A 17,705-nucleotide genomic window follows, 5' to 3' on the forward strand; every position below is an offset into this window, starting at 1 on the left:
AATGTTATGATATACAAAGGCGTCACAAATGAGTTGTGGGAGTAAAACTTAAAACACTGTCTGCCACACCCTTCTATGGATGATCAGCATACACACACACACACACACACACACACACACACACACACACACACACACACACACACACACACACACACAATCATCCTGCTCTCTCGTACACACTCACACCGGGAGCTGTCTTAGTGACTCAATGCTGGAGTTCAGCAGCATCCAGACGTCATCAGTAGTCCTTCTGCTCTGCTGCCTCTTCATCTTCAAATTTCTAAAGACAGAACATCCTATCAACATAGGTAGGTGTGTGACAATAGCGTGACAATAAAGAACTGACTACAGGTAGGTACAGTATGTACATTAGGTAGGTAGGTACTTTATCAAACTGCACTGTTACAGCTGTCGGACCCACATCTTAAAAATAAAAATCTATTTTCTGCCGCGAAACGGTTGTTTTCATCAATCTGTCTTGATGAATCGCTAGTTGTGCTTACATAGAACATATGGCCTGTTGTGGTTTTCACATGCCATGATCTTTAGAAACGTCTTTCGAAACGAAATAGCTTCCTCACTCCTCGCTCCAGCACGCATACGCACAGCACGCAATCGTTGCTCCAGCACGCTGTGCGCATGCGTGCTGGAGCAAGTGAGGAAGCTATTTCGTGTCTAAAGACGTTTCTAAAGATCATATTACAGAGGCATGTGAAAAACCACAACAGGCCTATATGCTCTATGTAAGCACAACTAGCGATTCATCAAGACAGATTGATGAAAACAACCGTTTCGCGGCAGAAAATAGATTTTTAGAAACTGCATTCTAAGTGCCCCGACCACCGCCATTACATGGATATACTGGCTCGCGCTGGATTTTAAATTTCTTCTACATGCCTCCGAACTACACCAAAGTGAAATCAAACGTCTTATAATATGTCGTAAATAAGGTCCAGGTTGTCAAAAACGAGCATTGTCCTTTAACTGTAACTCAGGCCACCGTTGTCTAACTTGACAAGGGTTGCAAAATTCCGGGAATATTCAAAGTTGGAAACATTCCATGGGAATTAACAGGAATTTATGGGAATGCATGGGAATGAACAGGAATTAACGGGAATTAACAGGAATAAACTGGGAATTTTGGGGTTATTTATACCAACTGTATCTACCTTTTCATAAACAGACATAAATTCTTATGACTGCTTATGACATTTTGTTTTGTCATAAGCAGACATGCAGGCAACATTTTCTAATAAAATGCTAGGAATCAGCTGTGCGTTGGATGGAAGAATGCACTGCACATGTGATGGATGAATGCATAGTACAGGGTTGAAACTCAACAGAATTTTCATTAAATCGGGTTGTTTTAACCAAGATCATGCTGCAAGATCTAGAATTGCATTTTATGTTTTTTCCCCAACTATATACATATAAGTTCCCTGTTATGGGGGTCTGTGGTGGTGTAGCGGTCATGCATTGTGTCCCGGTGCAGCTGCCCACCGGGAACCGCTGGTCTCGCCAGATCCGAGTATGGTCAGATCCCAGAGGGAGCGGCCTATTGGTCCACCGTTCCCCGAGCATGGTTAGTTTAATCTTGGCTTTAGAGTTCGTCACACAACAGCAACCCTGCCTGGTGTCGGAATTACGGTTGCGAGCTGAGATAGTTAAGGAGTTGTCTCTCCCTTTGACATTGCCGACCGGCCGGGTTGTGTGACGAATCCTCAACAGTTACTGTAGTAGTGATGCACTACTGGACACTAGGTAAGGTGTCTAGTAGTGGTGCACAACTGGACACTAGGTAAGGGTCAATTGGCTACCAATTTGGATGAAAATGGGATAAAATCCTAAAATAAAATTAAAATTAAAATACAAAATTGTTGAGGAAAAAAAAAATGTTATAGGCTACAAAAAAGGTCAAAATATCCAAAATCCCCGAGCTTAAAGTCTCCGGAAATTTTCCGCCCCTTTGCAACCCTAAACTTGACCAAAGAAAGTAGCAGCTTAGCCTGTATCAAATATCAGTGTGAAATCAGATTTGACCTTTTTTCTTACTCGTCCTGGCCCTGATAGTGACCACCGAAGTACAGTGTCAACCCAGTTATACCCTGTTAGTGACCAGTGAAGTACAGTGTCAACCCAGTTATACCCCGTTGGTGACCAGTGAAGTACAGTGTCAACCCAGTTATACCCTGTTGGTGACCAGTGAAGTACAGTGTCAACCGTGTTAGACCCTGCTAGTACAGTAACCCACTTATCCGAACCCAATGGGACCGAAGGTCGTTCGTATCTCTGAAATGTCTGGATGACTGAAACATATGTTAAAATGCACCAAATTCAATAAGTGGTATACTTGTTTCATATAGACTCATAATAGACCGATAAATACCCTTTATTACTTGTGAAAATGCATCAAAATTGCAATCAAATAGCCAACTAAACTCATACAGCCTAGCCTATAATAGACCTACAGTAGCCTAGAATAAAATAAACTAATTTCCACTTGAGTGCATGCTTTGATCAAATACAGTACTTTATTCTCAAATGAGGCCTACGCTGCATCGATAGGCTACTGTATTCGCAGAACAAAATGGTATAGCCTAAAAACAACCCAACATTAGAACAATTAGACCAAATTATAATACATAAACAAATAAATGAAATGACAGACAAGTTGTCGTGTCTTAGGCTATTGCAGCCTAAACAACCGATGTAGGCTAACGTGGCCTAGTAGGCTATTATTTAACAAATACAGAAGGCCTAGTAGGCTAATCTACATGCTTACAACACGTCTGTGTTCCTGAAGTCCATTAACTGGGAACGAAAAATGACTCGATACTCCTCTGCTTCAGGTTGCTGACGCGCTTTCTGTCTACCAAGGAATGCAGCTCTCGCGCAGCAGACTCGTTTTGCGCTCGACATTAAAGTAACAAAGAAATTAAATGTGACCGTAGGCTACAGCCTACAGGCAACATGTAGGTCTACATACAGTTCTGTTTTTATTCACAGTAGGATACAGTACGTGTTTATTATGACAGATTTAAATGCAAGTAGGCCTTTTGTACTGTAATGAAAATCCCACCAGTAACCAGATAGCAGGCAAAAAAAAAAAGTTTTTTTAAGCCTGTCCGGTAGACCGGGAGGTTCTGATCTCTGAAGTTCGGATGAGTGGGGTCCTACTGTACAGTGTCAGCCCTGTTAGACCCTGCTAGTGACCAGTGAAGCAGTGTTTAGTTAACCCTGTTAGTGACCAGTGACGTACAGTGTTAACCCTGTTAGTGACCAGTGAAGTAGTGTTAACCCTGTTAGTGACCAGTGAAGTAGTGTTAACCCTGTTAGTGACCAGTGAAGTAGTGTTAACCCTGTTAGTGACCAGTGAAGTAGTGTTAACCCTGTTAGTGACCAGTGAAGGAGAGTGTTAACCCTGTTCGTGACCAGTGAAGTAGTGTTAACCCTGTTAGTGACCAGAGAAGTACAGTGTTAACCCTGTTCGTGACCAGTGAAGTAGTGTTAACCCTGTTCGTGACCAGTGAAGTAGTGTTAACCCTGTTAGTGACCAGTGAAGGAGAGTGTTAACCCTGTTAGTGACCAGTGAAGGACAGTGTTAACCCTGTTAGTGACCAGTGAAGGACAGTGTTAACCCTGTTAGTGACCAGTGAAGGACAGTGTCGGTAGTCAGTCGTACCCTGAGCCTCTCCTGGGCCTCGGCCTTCTCGTCGGGGGTGACGGGCTCCTTGTCCAGACGTTCCAGCAGAGGCAGACGCGTCAACACGCACAGACGGTAGTCCTCAGTCTCTGCCAGAGGGTTCTCGGCCAGTACCAGGGCCCGCAGCGTGCCGGCCACGGCCGACAGGCTACGCAGCTCACGCTGCTCCAACACTCGGTTCCCTCTGGCAGAGGGAGAGGGGAGGGTTGATTACTTTATTTATCCGAGGAGGAGGAAATTAAAAGTCAGCATCGCATACAATACAAAAACACTTACGAAATGCAACATACACACACACACACATACACACACACACACACACACACACATACATACACACACACACACAACACAGACATCCACATTACCAAGTCGCATTCCTCTGGGGCATCAAGAAAATGCTAAAACACAATCACAAAGAACACAATGCACAGTCGCTAAAATAACAATCTGCAATACATAAAATAAAATAATAATAAAAAAAACAAAAAAAAAAAACACTCACTCAAGTGTCCTATACATACCGCCCATGTATACTGTTAAGTAGCCTAATGGCCATACTGTAGGCACAAAGGATTTGCTAAAGCGCTCAGTAGAGCACTTCGCCAATAGCAGCCGGCCACTAAATGAGCTCTTCAGACCACTGAACACACCATGCAGAGGATAAGGGTAAGCGCATCCTTATATGGCGTGGTGTTGGAGACAGACGTTCTACTACTGGTGTTTTTGTGGATGTTCCACTAATGTTCTATGCACAAGTGAGGGTGGATGTCATACTGATAAGGTGGTGGTGATCCATTAGACTTTGTGTTAGGGAGATGTTGTACCTGACGTTGAGGTACTGCAGGGACCTCATGTTGGGGCTGTGTTAGGTAGATGATGTTGTACTGCGGTGTCTACCTGACGTTGAGGTACTGCAGGGACCTCATGTTGGGGCTGTGTTAGGTAGATGATGTTGTACTGCGGTGTCTACCTGACGTTGAGGTACTGCAGGGACCTCATGTTGGGGCTGTGTTAGGTAGATGATGTTGTACTGCGGTGTCTACCTGACGTTGAGGTACTGCAGGGACCTCATGTTGGGGCTGATGCCGTCCAGCGTCTCCAGGTAGTTGTCTCGGAGGTGCAGGGTGACGAGGCGCTCCAGCTTCTCCAACCCTTCCAGACGCCTGATGTTGTTCTTGGCCTGCAGAGAGAGGAGCGGTAGGGTTAAAGGTCAGAAGTTACAGGTTTGGGCGTGGGGTTACAGTTATAGGAACATAATATTTCTTTGAGTTAGTGTTTTTAAAATCCTTAATACAAATCTAATCCAATCCTATTTTTGATGCGGTTCTGGGCCTGCAGAAAGAAGAGACAGGTTAAAGGTTAGACTACAGATGGCAGCTGAGTGGAGAGGAAAGAGAAGGGTTAGGTGATGGAGCTGTAGAGTAAGTACTCAGAGGTTACAGTCTTGAGGTGTATGGATGTGAACACTATGGTGTTCAGGTCTATAATGGTCTGGAGGGTCTATAGTGTTCAGGTCTCTATAGTGTTCAGGTTTATAGTGTCCAGGAGGGTTGGCAGTGCTCATGTCTATAGTGTCCAGATCTATAGTGTTCAGGAGGGTATGTAGTGTTCAGGTCTACAGTGTTCAGGAGGGTCTATGGTGTTAATGACTTTATACTGTTCAGGTCTATAATGTTCAGTTCTACGGTGTTCAGATCTATAGTGTTCAGGTCTACAGTGTTCAAGTCTACAGTGTACAGGTCTATAGTATTCAGGTCTACAGCGTACAGGTCTACAGTGTACAGGTCTGTGATATTTTGGATCAGTGGTTCTCTCGTCACCAGGTAAAGGCGTCGCAGGTTGGGGAGGTAGATGCCGTCCGTGGTCTCCAGCTGGTTCCCCCTCAGCTCCAGGATCACCAGGCTGGTCAGACGGCTGTACTGCAGCCCATGCACTCTCTGGATCCGATTACCTACCAGACACAACCAGACGCATGCTTTACTGATCCCCAGGGGAAACTGCTGAAACTGTTCAACCAAATCATATCACACCCCATCACATCATATCTCATCACATCACATCTCATCACATCACATCTCATCTAGGGCTGTCAATCAGTATAAAAAAAATCAATCGAGTTAATCACAATAACAGGCTGTGATTAATCATGATTAATTATAAGTTCAAAATACTAATTATGATATAATTACTTGCATTTTGTGGGGTAGATAAAACAACTAGAATATGTTAGAATAAAGAAATGCACGACAAAGTGGTTAGAACAGCTGTATGTACGCCCATCAGACATCATTTTGTCTTTTGTATGTCCAGTCTGTCTGTAACTTTGTGTTATGCTGCTCCCTACCCTGAACAGGTCTCTCTGTAAACGAGACCCTCAGTCTCAATGAGATTTCCCATGTATAAATAAAGGTTAATAAAACAAATAAATAATAAATAAAAATAAACCAGGCTGGACCAGGCCTGGTTTTTACTCAACTTGCTTTGGTGGAAAGACTGTAGCCTACATCCCTGCAATTATGTGCGCACCTGGAAGCTTTTTCTAACGAAATTTGCTGATCGTCACACCGGAAGATGTCTCTTCAGTCATTGTTTTATATCAGCGAGTGTTTACCTGGCTGAATTACTTAAAGGCATGTGAAATGCGCCGATAATATATCCGCGTTCCACTTCCTTTCAGCTCCCGTTTGGAATTTCGGGAGGAAGTTGGTTTCAAATTTGGTAATGATTAATTTGCGTAAAAAAAGAAAAGAAGCGTTAACACGTTAACGTTGACAGCCCTAATCTCATCACATCATCACATATCCCATCACATCATATCTCATCAGATCACCTCGTATCTCATCGCATCATATCTCATCGCATCACATCTCATTCTCATCACAAGCATCAACTACAAATACAACCCCAAACATGACCACTAGCTACTATATGAAACTAAGATGTAGGTAGGGTGAACCCAGACGCTGACCAGTGAGGTTAAGGCTCTCGAGGGCGGGACAGCCAAGTCCCTCCAGGTCTGTGATGCGGTTCTGGGCCAGGCTCAGCCACTGCAGGTAGGTCAGCTGACCCAGCGGCTGACCTTTGAACCCCGTCATCCTGTTCTCATCCACCTACATGTACAGTCAAGAAGAGCATAAGAACATATGCATATGTCTGTTAGCACTATGCTATCTCTGTTAACATGTTCAGAAGACGTTTGACTGTTTCCCCATTGATAATTGAGAGTCTGTTGCACGCCTGAATCAAATCTCAGTGACAGCTGTGTTACAGTAGCCTTTAGGTGGAGTAGATACTATGAGGAAACAGAAACAGACACACACAGGCCTACTAGGGATGTAACGATAACCGGTATAATGATAAACCACAATATAATTCTATTAAATCCATCGCGATAAAATTATCACAAAAAACGTGTTTGATTCCCACACTTTGAAAAACTCACTGTAAATACTGTCCAGCATCAACCAAATTTAGCAAGTCTCCAAGATGCATTATTTTCTATTATGCAAACATAAAGTGCATAGTGCTGCTAATTGTATTTGTGGTTTTCAATATAAAACTTGGTGAAATTATTTCAGTGTATGTATCAATAGTTTTTGAAAATTTTCAGCACATTTTAACAATACGGCGGTAATACAGATAATGGTGATAATTGTGGTCACTAAGTGACATTTTCAAACCACTACATCTCTACTGCGTACCCGAAGAAAATCATGTACTGCGTGGGTGTTCCTGCATCCTCACTGTTTCCCCATAAGAAATGCTAACTTTATTATGTTGGAACACTTGCCTTCACCCAGAGCAGCTGGGTCATTGCTGAGAGGGGTGAAAGGTCAGACAGGTAGTTGGAGGAAACGTCCAGGAAACGTAGGTGAACAAAGGTGCTGACCAGGGCCATGTCTGTCAAACGCCTGAGGAGAGAGGACAGAGAGGATGAGAAATAAAGGTAGGGAGAAAGAAAAAGAGAGAGGTGAGAGGAGCAGAAGAGAGGAGGAGGAAGTACAAGAGAGAAGAAAAGAGGAGAAAGTGATGTGATTGGACTGTAGTGACTGGTGACCTGTAGCCAGGGGTTTGAGCGTTATTATCCTGGGATCATCCTGTTGACTTCACCTGTCTTTCAGATCCATCTTGACAAAAGCGTGAGCCAGGCCGTTTCCTGTGCCGCACAGCAGAGACAGGCCATGGACGATCATTTCCTGGGTCAAAGGGCATGGCTGTGGACAAACAGCAGGGACATGAACCACCATAACCAAACGGAGGCAGGTGTGAATGGATTTGGGGCTGCAGATTAAGTAATGGATCATGTGATATGGGCATGGTGTGTTTCTAGGCATAATCTGAGAGTTGTCTAGAGGCAGCAGCAGTGTATAGTGTTGCCAAATCCTCTGTAAGGGATGTAGTTGTTGGCTCTCCCAAAAGTAGCTATAAGTAGCTAGATGATGTAGTCAACTAATTTGCATAATATGCAATCCTGAAAGAGGCTAAATTAATAGAAAAGGCTGACCGGGTAGTTAACAAGCTAACTATTTACGTATTTACAAACTGTTTTGTTGCCACGCAACTACATGTATAACATTAGCTTTTTTCTGCTCCTTTTTACAGATATGGGTGTGAGTGAGACTGACAGACAGATTGAACTCTGTGAGGGATTTTTGAGTGTGAAACTAAAAAAGACAGTGAATATTTAAACAAAACATACTGTATCTACAAATATGTAGGCTACACACGTTTCTACAAATATTATATTGTACTTAGTGTAACGGTACAAATGAATCGCCACTGCGCATGCACGGTTCATTTGCAGGAAGCTCTTGCTCAGAGCGGTCACTGGCTGTTGCAGCTGGCTTGGACTGCGGAGCTGTTATCTAGTCAGACTGGCTGTGTGAGCGCTGTGGGTGGTGAGGAGGAGGAGACGACCGCCCTCGCCGTCCGCACTTGGTTCTCGTGAGCTTGGTTCTCGTGAGCTTGGTTGTAACGTGAACCGCGGAACGAGATATGCAAGATGCTTATGTCCAGAATAACTCGTTAGATTTGTCGCTGGTCGCTTTTGACTAGGGCCTGGAAACTCGCCAGATATAGTGACAAAGTCGCCAAGTTGGCAACACTGTGTAACATCAGCACTAGAGACAGCAGCAATGTGCGTCTGAGGTCAGAATTGCTCACCCGGTCTTCCTGATCGGACGTGTTGTCATCCTCCTCTCCATGTTCCTCCTCATTCGCCTCCTCTGCCTCGGGCAGAAGCATTTCGTCCTCTATCTCCGACATGGTGCTGCCTACTACCCGCTTAGTTCCTTGTGGAGTTCAATTTTCCTGGTTTATGAGCTAACGTTACATAGCTACAAAATACCTATTCATACGGCTCCTGGCCTGAAGCATTAATTTAATTGTTCGCTAATTTCCAACAGGCCACCAGGGTTATCCAGCAGGCTAATCCAATGTCACTATTAACATGAATGAAAACGTATTAGCTAGCACAACACTTACCTCTGACTTGAAAGTTGGTTAGCTAGCAGGCAACAACAACCGGCGAGAGCTCCAGCATGTTGTCGTTGTCATGGAGACGAGGGGATTACGCAGCACGTGCTGCGCGTGTCAAGGATATCACATAAACCAAACCAAGACAGATACTGACAAAAGTATTAGTCATTAAAACAACCATCCTCAGTAAATACTGCACATATATGCCATACATACCTTTTCTAACCATTGCTTGTTCTAAACATCTTTGGAAAACAATGTTTTGTGTAGAATGGCCAGGATATGACTTACACATGGGGTCAGATCTGAGATCAGCTGTTCCCTGTTTGATTCCATATCTGAGAGACAGCTGAGAGCGACAATATTTAATTTGTGTCTTCATCCTTCCTCTTAAAGGAGTAGTAAAGAGAAAATGCATGTTTAGCCCTGTTTTAGGGTTACTTATGATCATATACAATAGTTCAGATCAAAACATTGACAAAACTATCACTTTTGAGAAAGTCTGATAATTGCTCTACCACGTTTAGGTCATACAATGGATGTGGATGGGCACCTTGAAAAATCATTCAAAAACATGTTAAACTCTCGATTTCAAAGACAAGAAGCTAACCGAGGGGGTAATTGGTGTCCGTTGGTGTTCTGACATCAAATTCGCCGCAAAGTATGAATCCTGTAGGGTTTTATTGATAATTTTATGAAATCCATTGACTTGTATTGAAGCGACCGTTGTAGATGTGTAGATCAATCCGCAGAGGGGATTCAGGAAGCGGAACTACTTACGGTAGCTATTGTTATTGTTTATGTTGCTAGGCTACCTAGTTTGCGGAAGTTTACACACGTATGTGCTGCGACTAAATAGTTATATGCTAAATATTTTAAAAAGACTTTCCAGATTAACTAGAATCTTACTTTATGGCGAATTATATGTCAGAACGCCAACTAACACCTCGGTGGGTTTCTTGTCTTTGAAATTGAGAGTTTAACATGTTTTTTGAATGATTTTTCAAGGTGCCCACCCACATCCATTGTATGACCAAAACGGTGGTAGAGCAATTATCAGACTTTCTCAAAAGTGCTAGTTTTGTCAACGTTATGATCTGAACCATTGTATATGATCATAAGTAACCTTAATACAGGGCTAAACATGCATTTTCCCTTTATTACTCCTTTAACATGTTGCACACACTCAGTAGCACAATATTCCTCTTTTCTAAACCACTGCTTGTGCAAAAGTCGGTCTGTCTTTGGAAACAATGTCAAATGCACAAGGTTATGTACAAATAATGTAAGACTATTTCAGATGAACACAGTTCAGAAAATCTCCGATTTGCATTAAAGGTACCCAACAAAACATGAATCAAAACAATCTGTTCTTTGTTTATTTTCGTCTAATAAACATGTTGAATCACTTGAATGTCTTTCCTACCTTGTAATTTCTTCGCAAAATGCTATTTAGCTAATGTTTTGAAAACAACAAAGATGTGTGAAACGTCACTATTATGTGCTCCGCATATTGACGCAATGACGTAGTATGCGATTTCGGGGACCACCTTCTTGTCTTCTCTTCAAATTTGTTCTAGAGCGTACACTAGTGGTCAAAAACTACATTGGGTACCTTTAAAATCAGATCAGACTTGATTAAACAGAGAAACGACTGTACAGACAAATACTGTATTACACTGTGTATTTACACTAGACACAGCATGTTTACACACTCAAGGCTAAAATCAGTAATCCACACACTAGTGTTAGTGTGACTTTATACACGGAAGGCCAGTCTCTCTGCTTCCACGTTTAGGGGGAGTTTGGGGGTAAAAAAAAGTGCTTGTTCTAAAATCCTTATGATGTTTAGTACAGACCACTGAGTGACAAGGCATTACATTATCAAATCAACTTGACTACGGTGCATAGACGTCTTCTCTCCAGTATATCTAAAACATGTTTCGTCCCCAACTGCTTCAGGAATCGCGTCCATACATCTTCCATTGTCCAGCGTTCCAGTAGCACGTTACTGGAATTTGGAGGCTAAAAATGGCAACGCTGCCTCCTGGTCCAAAATAAAGCTTCCTTACTTTCCCCATACAGCCTGCCTGTATGTGCTCTGTAGCACGCAGAGGCTCCACCCACAGCCGCTAGAATAGATAGTAAAAAAGGTGCATTCTGTGCAAAATTGCTCCCAACTACAGATACCAGACCAGATAAACCTGGATTATGACCACAGGCGTGGTCCAGCCAACTTCAACGTCAAGCCAACGTCTGCCACTGCGTTGGACGTCATCATCCGGACCGGAAATGCATCGATTCCACCCAGCAGGGAGTTTTAAAGTCTTATCTATAGATATTTCTGCGTAGCGTTGATGGAGGAGTGTTGTGTGAAGGCAGGCCCAGGGGTCAAAGTTCAGGGGTCATTCGACTTTCATGTTGCGCAGCAGAAGACCTTTCTTCACTCCTCCCTGCAGCATGCGGGCGCCCAGGCTGCTGCCCCCCACCCCGTCACTGAGGGAACCACACAAGAGAGGGCGTGAGGAGGAGAAGAGACAGAGAGAGACGGTCAGATAGTGGGTGAAGGATAGAGAGGTTAGATAGAGGGGTCAGATAGTGGGTGGCGGATAGAGAGGTTAGATAGAGGGGTCAGATAGTGGATAGATAGGTTAGATAGAGGGGTCAGATAGTGGGTGGAGGATAGAGAGGTTAGATAGAGGGGTCAGATAGTGGATAGATAGGTTAGATAGAGGGGTCAGATAGTGGGTGGAGGATAGAGAGGTTAGATAGAGGGGTCAGATAGAGGGTGGAGGATAGAGAGGTCAGATAGAGGGTGGAGGATAGAGAGGTCAGATAGAGGGTGGAGGATAGAGAGGTGAGATAGAGGGGTCAGATAGTGGGTGGAGGATAGAGATGTTAGATAGAGAGGTCAGATAGAGGGTGAAGGATAGAGAGGTTAGATAGTGGGGTCAGATGGAGGATAGAGGGGTCAGATAGAGGGTGGAGGATAGAGAGGTTAGATAGAGAGGTCAGATAGAGGGTGGAGGATAGAGGGGTCAGATAGTGGGTGGAGGATAGAGAGGTTAGATAGAGGGGTCAGATAGAGGGTGGAGGATAGAGAGGTTAGATAGAGAGGTCAGATAGAGGGTGGAGGATAGAGGGGTCAGATAGTGGGTGGAGGATAGAGAGGTTAGATAGAGGGGTCAGATAGAGGGTGGAGGATAGAGGGGTCAGATAGTGGGTGGAGGATGGAGAGGTTAGATAGAGGGGTCAGATAGAGGGTGGAGGATAGAGGGGTCAGATAGTGGGTGGACGATAGAGAGGTTAGATAGAGGGGTCAGATAGAGGGTGGAGGATAGAGGGGTCAGATAGTGGGTGGAGGGTGGAGAGGTTAGATAGAGGGGTCAGATAGAGGGTGGAGGATAGAGGAGTCAGATAGAGGGGTCAGATAGTGGGTGGAGGATAGAGAGGTCAGATAGAGGGGTCAGATAGTGGGTGGACGATAGAGAGGTTAGATAGAGGGGTCAGATAGAGGGTGGAGGATAGAGGGGTCAGATAGTGGGTGGAGGATAGAGAGGTTAGATAGAGGGGTCAGATAGAGGGTGGAGGATAGAGGAGTCAGATAGAGGGGTCAGATAGTGGGTGGAGGATAGAGAGGGTTCAATAGACAGAGGGTAGACAGAGGATAGAGAAAGAAAGAAACATCGTGATCATGATCATCACGTGACAGTTACTGCACATAACCAGCCCCCTCACAGCCATTCTGGGTGAACCTTGGGCTGTTGGACATGTGATATCTGTGCAGTTACATGGTCCAGTAGAGATCCACCCAGTTCTAACAATGGAATAGGAAACAATACAGCATTCCATCACATTCCTGAGCAGCACCTGTGTGTGTGTGTGTGTGTGTGTGTGTGTGTGTGTGTGTGTGTGTGAGTGTGAGTGTGTGTGTGAGTGAGTATGTGATTGTGTGTGTGTGCGTGTGTGCGCGTGCGTGCATGTATGTGTGTATTAGTGAGTGTGGTGCGTGTGTGAATGTGTGTGCGTGTGTGATTGTGTGTGTATGTGTGTATGTGTGATTGTTTGTGTGTATGAGTGTGTGTGTGTGTGTGTGTGTGTGTGTGTGATTGTGTGTGTCTGTATGTGTGTGATTGTGTGTGTGTGATTGTGTGTGTCTGTACAGTATGTGTGTGATTGTGTGTGTGTATGAGTGTGTGTATGAGTGTGTGTGTGTGTGTGTGGTTGTGTGTGTCTGTATGTGTGTGTGTGTGCGCGTGAGTGTGTGAAGATCTTACAGGGGGCTGTACTTCCTCTTCTTGGGGTCTGGGGGCTCTGTCTCCGTCTTGTCCCTCCTGTCTGCAGCTCCGTCTCTGTTTCTCTGAAGACAGAAACGTCACCAAGAGTCAACTACACACAATCTCTCTCCAGGCAGTAAACACACTATTCTACTTCAAAACGATGTCAGATCCATTCTCTACATGCGGCGGAGAGCTGCAGTAATGACAACCCAAAACCGCTGAGGCCAGGACGTCCTCGTTGTGGCCGTAGTGAGAACCCACCTCTGGGTCGGCGCCGTCCTGCTGGCTCCGCCTCTGCTCCATGTTTTGCTGAGGAAGGAGAGACGGAGGTGAACACAGGACAGCGAGGTTGCAATGAAGCTACAGGTCTGATAGGGTTCACAGGTCACCTACAGGATCTACATCCCTGTCACTGCAGGGGAATGAGCATGCTAGGCCCTTGCTCGTGTGGTAAACCTAGTGGGAATCTGAGCAAGGGAACCAACCACTTGTAGTAATTCACAATTCTTGTGAACGCCCCCCTACTAGTGTTGCCAACTCCTCTGTAAGGGAAGTAGCTGTTGGCTCTCCCAAAAGTAGCTAGATGACATAATCAACTTATTTGCATAATATGCAATTCTGAGAGGCAAAATGAATAGAAAAGGCTGACCGGGTAGTTTACAAACTAACTATTTACATATTTACAAACTTATTTTTTTGTTCCCATATAACTGCAGGTATAATGTTAGCTTTTTTCTGCTCCTTTTTACAGATATGCGGTGTGTGAGTGAAACTGACTCAGACAGATTGAACTCTGTGAGGGATTTTTGAGTGTGAAACTAAAAAAGACAGTGACTATTTAAACAAAACATATTGTATCTACAAATATGTAGGCTACACACGTTTCTACAAACATTATACTGTACTTAGTGTAACGGTACAAAATCATCATCTGTGATTGGTCGTAAGCTGCGCATGCACGATTCATTTGCTGGAAGCTCTTGCTCAGAGAGGTCACTGGCTGTTGCAGTTGGCTTGGATTGCGAAGCTGCTATCTAGTCAGACTGGTTGTGTGAGCGCTGTGGGTGGTGAGGAGGAGGAGGAGCCGGCAGCCCTCGCCGTCCACACTTGGTTCTCGTGAGCTCGGTTGTAACGTGAACCACGGACCGAGATATGTTAGATGTTTTTGCAGAGCTTTGTCAACACAATCATTCGCCAAATTATCAGAAAAAACTTGCTCGATTTGTCACTGGTGCTACTTTTGACTAATTAAGTCGCCAAGGGGGTCTGGAAAGTCGCCAAGTTGGCAACACTGCCTCCTATTGAGAGAGTCAGCTGAAACCCATTGTTTTGTCAAAAAACCTCTCTGTGTAGATGACTTTACACGGCCATGTCACTGAACAGGGGCGCTGAAGCACCTTGTGTAGCTCGGACAGCTGCTGGTGGCGGATCAGAGCCTCTTTGCTGGGGAACTGCCTCCTGCACAGCAGACAGGCCAGCTTGGCCCAGTCCGTCATCCGGCCCTCCTTCTCCTCCCGCTCCCCCCCCTCCTCCTCGCTGTCCGTCTCTGCGCTGTAGGCCGGAACCAGACCCTGCTGGGGCTGGGGGGGCGACCGCTGGGGGGGGGGGGGGGGGGAAGACAGAGGAAGAGAGAGAGACAGAGGGGGAGAGAGAGACAGAGGGGGAGAGAGAGACAGATAGGGAGAGAGAGACAGATGGGGATAGAGAGAGACAGATGGGGAGAGAGAGACAGAGGGGGAGAGAGAGACAGAGGGGGAGAGAGAGACAGATGGGGAGAGAGAGAGAGAGACAGATGGGGAGAGAGAGAGACAGATGGGGAGAGAGAGAGACAGATGGGGAGAGAGAGAGACAGATGGGGAGAGAGAGAGAGACAGATGGGGAGAGAGAGAGACAGATGGGGAGAGAGAGAGACAGATGGGGAGAGAGAGATGGAGTGGAGTAGGAGTGAAAAGACAAATATAGATCCAGTATTAGTTGTAGTATAGATGCTTATAGATTCAGCATTAGTAGTAGTATATATGCTTACAGATCCACTATTAGTAGTAGCAGCAGTATAGATGTATACAGATCCATTATTATTATTATTATTAGTAGTAGTAGTAGTAGTAGTAGTAGTAGTAGTAGAGATGCATATACTGTAGATCCAGTGTTAGTAGTAGCAGTAAAAATGCATATAGATACAGTATTAGTAGAAGTGGTAGTAGTAGTAGTATAGATCTAGTATTAGTAGTAGTAGCACAGATCCAGTAGTAGTAATAGTATAGATGATTATAGATCCAGTATTAGTAGTAGTAGTATAGATGCTTATACTGTAGATCCAATATTAGTAGTAACAGTATTGATGCATATAGATCCAGTATTAGTAGTAGTATAGCTCCAGTATTAGTAGTACAGTGTAGATGTAGTATAGATGCATATAGATCCAGTATTAGTAGTAGTTGTATACTGTAGATGCATATAGATCCAGTATTAGTAGTAGTAGTATAGATCCAGTATTAGTAGTACAGTGTAGATGCAGTATAGATGCATATAGATCCAGTATTAGTAGTAGTTGTATACTGTAGATGCATATAGATCCAGTATTAGTAGTAGCAGTATAGATGCATACAGATCCAGTATTAGTAGTAGTAGTGTAGATACAGCATTAGCAGTAGCAGTATAGATACAGATACATAGATCCAGTATTATTTGCAGTAGTATATGTGCTTATAGATCTAGTATTAGTAGTATAGATCCAGTATTGGTAGTAGCAGTATAGATGCTTATAGGTCTAGTATTAGTATTAGTAGTAGTAGTATAAATGCATATAGATCCAGTATTAGTAGTAGCAGTGTAGATGCATATAGATCCAGTACTAGTAGTAGTAGTATAGATCCAGTATTAGTAGTAGTAGTATAGATACATATAGAACCAGTATTAGTAGCAGCAGTATAGATGCTTATATATCCAGTATTAGTAGTAGCAGTATAGATGCTTATATATCCAGTATTAGTAGTAGCAGTATAGATGCTTATGGATCCAATATTAGTAGTAGCAGTATAGATGCTTATAGATCCAGTATTAATAGTAGCAGTATAGATGCTTATAGATCCAGTATTAATAGTAGCAGTATAGATGCCTATAGATCCAGTATTAATAGTAGCAGTACGGTCCCAAGCAGGCCAGTTCCTCACCTCTCTGTCTGCACTGAGTCTGAGCTGGTCCAGCAGGATCTGAGGCCTCTCAGACAGTGCCCCCTAGTGGACAAAAAGAAGAAAGTCAGTGGAGCTGAATCATAGCTTTACAACTTACGGTGTCCAAGTGTGTGTGTGGGTGTGTGTGCGCGTGTGTCTAGGCACACATCACCTTCTTCTCCAAGACAGCATAGCCGGCATCTGCGCTGGCTGACTCGCGACGGTCATCAAGGCGACCGTGTACAGGTGCTCGGGTGTAACCAGGGGGCAGGGCTACAGAGGACAGGGGCGTGGCAGACGAGGAGGAGGCGGAGCCAGAGCGCACATTCTCCTTCTGTCTGTTCAGACTCTTGGCCCACCGCTCCATGTCCTTCGCAATCTGAGGATACGCGTACACACACGCACACGCACGCACACACGCACGCACGCACGCACGCACGCGCACGCGCACACGCACACGCACACACACACTTCAAATAACTTAGTTTGGTATTTCGGTCAAGCATTGGGGACATATCATTGAGATAACTTGTTTTCAGTGTCCATACAGATTAGGTGCTTGTCACCTGTGTGTGTGTGTGTCTGAATGTGTGTGTGTGTGTGTACCTGCTGGGCTGTCTTGTTTTTGGGCTTGTCCTTCTTCTCCTTGGCAGCAGGGGGGGGGGTGAGGGGGTCGGAGGGGGTGGGCTTGTCCCCAGAGGAAGCAGCAGGCTCAGCATCTGACTGGGCAGTAATGTACGTCTGCTTCTCCCCATCCCAGTACATGTACTGCTGAGTGTGAGAGTTGAAATAGTACTGCAGAAAGACAGAGAGAGAGAGACAGAAGGAAAGACAAAGAGACAGAGATACAGACAGAGAGGGAGGGGGGGCAGAGAGAGATAGAGACAGAGAGACAGAGAAAGAGAGCAAGTGAGTGTTCAGGGTATGTACTGTACCAGCTGAAAATCTGAGGCAATGGGAACACACAACCTTTCCATTCATATACAGCGGCCCCCAGGGGAGTGTTAAAGGAGTAGTAAAGGGGAAAATGCATGTTTAGACCTGTTTTAAGGTTACTTATGATCA

The 17,705-nt window shown here is 44.6% G+C and overlaps 2 protein-coding genes across 3 annotated transcripts in view; both read right to left on the minus strand.

Moving 5' to 3' along the window:
• Positions 1-129: 129 nt before the first annotated feature.
• Positions 130-7,943, minus strand: lrrc23 (leucine rich repeat containing 23). Its single transcript, XM_084462064.1, has 7 exons — positions 7,820-7,943; positions 7,500-7,620; positions 6,678-6,819; positions 5,530-5,660; positions 4,753-4,889; positions 3,686-3,890; positions 130-283 (listed from the first exon to the last, which is right to left on the minus strand). The coding sequence occupies exons 1-7, from the start codon at positions 7,900-7,902 to the stop codon at positions 242-244; spliced, it is 861 nt and encodes a 286-aa protein (XP_084318190.1). The 5' UTR covers positions 7,903-7,943; the 3' UTR covers positions 130-241.
• Positions 7,944-10,844: 2,901 nt separating this feature from the next.
• The window catches only part of rbm10 (RNA binding motif protein 10), a 19,967-nt gene continuing 13,106 nt past the window's right edge, over positions 10,845-17,705 (minus strand). For both annotated transcript variants that reach the window (XM_084461831.1, XM_084461830.1), the window contains exons 18-24: positions 17,247-17,435; positions 16,813-17,019; positions 16,641-16,703; positions 14,865-15,062; positions 13,729-13,776; positions 13,465-13,547; positions 10,845-11,683 (exon numbers count right to left, since the gene is read on the minus strand). In XM_084461831.1, the coding sequence (XP_084317957.1) occupies positions 11,593-11,683; positions 13,465-13,547; positions 13,729-13,776; positions 14,865-15,062; positions 16,641-16,703; positions 16,813-17,019; positions 17,247-17,435 (879 nt within the window). In that variant the 3' untranslated portion in view covers positions 10,845-11,592. The remainder of the gene's footprint in view (positions 11,684-13,464; positions 13,548-13,728; positions 13,777-14,864; positions 15,063-16,640; positions 16,704-16,812; positions 17,020-17,246; positions 17,436-17,705) is intronic.

The sequence above is a fragment of the Borostomias antarcticus genome, assembly GCF_949987555.1.
Source record: "Borostomias antarcticus genome assembly, chromosome: 3".
In the NCBI taxonomy this organism is placed as follows: domain Eukaryota; kingdom Metazoa; phylum Chordata; class Actinopteri; order Stomiiformes; family Stomiidae; genus Borostomias; species Borostomias antarcticus.

Excerpts from the sequence above, each read along its gene's own strand:
- lrrc23 (XM_084462064.1), bottom strand. The coding sequence starts at position 7,902 with ATGATCGTCCATGGCCTGTCTCTGCTGTGCGGCACAGGAAACGGCCTG. Across the intron at positions 6,820-7,499 it reads CCCAGCTGCTCTGGGTGAAG|GTGGATGAGAACAGGATGAC; the intron begins GCAAGTGTTCCA and ends CTGTACATGTAG. Across the intron at positions 5,661-6,677 it reads CGAGAGCCTTAACCTCACTG|GTAATCGGATCCAGAGAGTG; the intron begins GTCAGCGTCTGG and ends TGTGTCTGGTAG.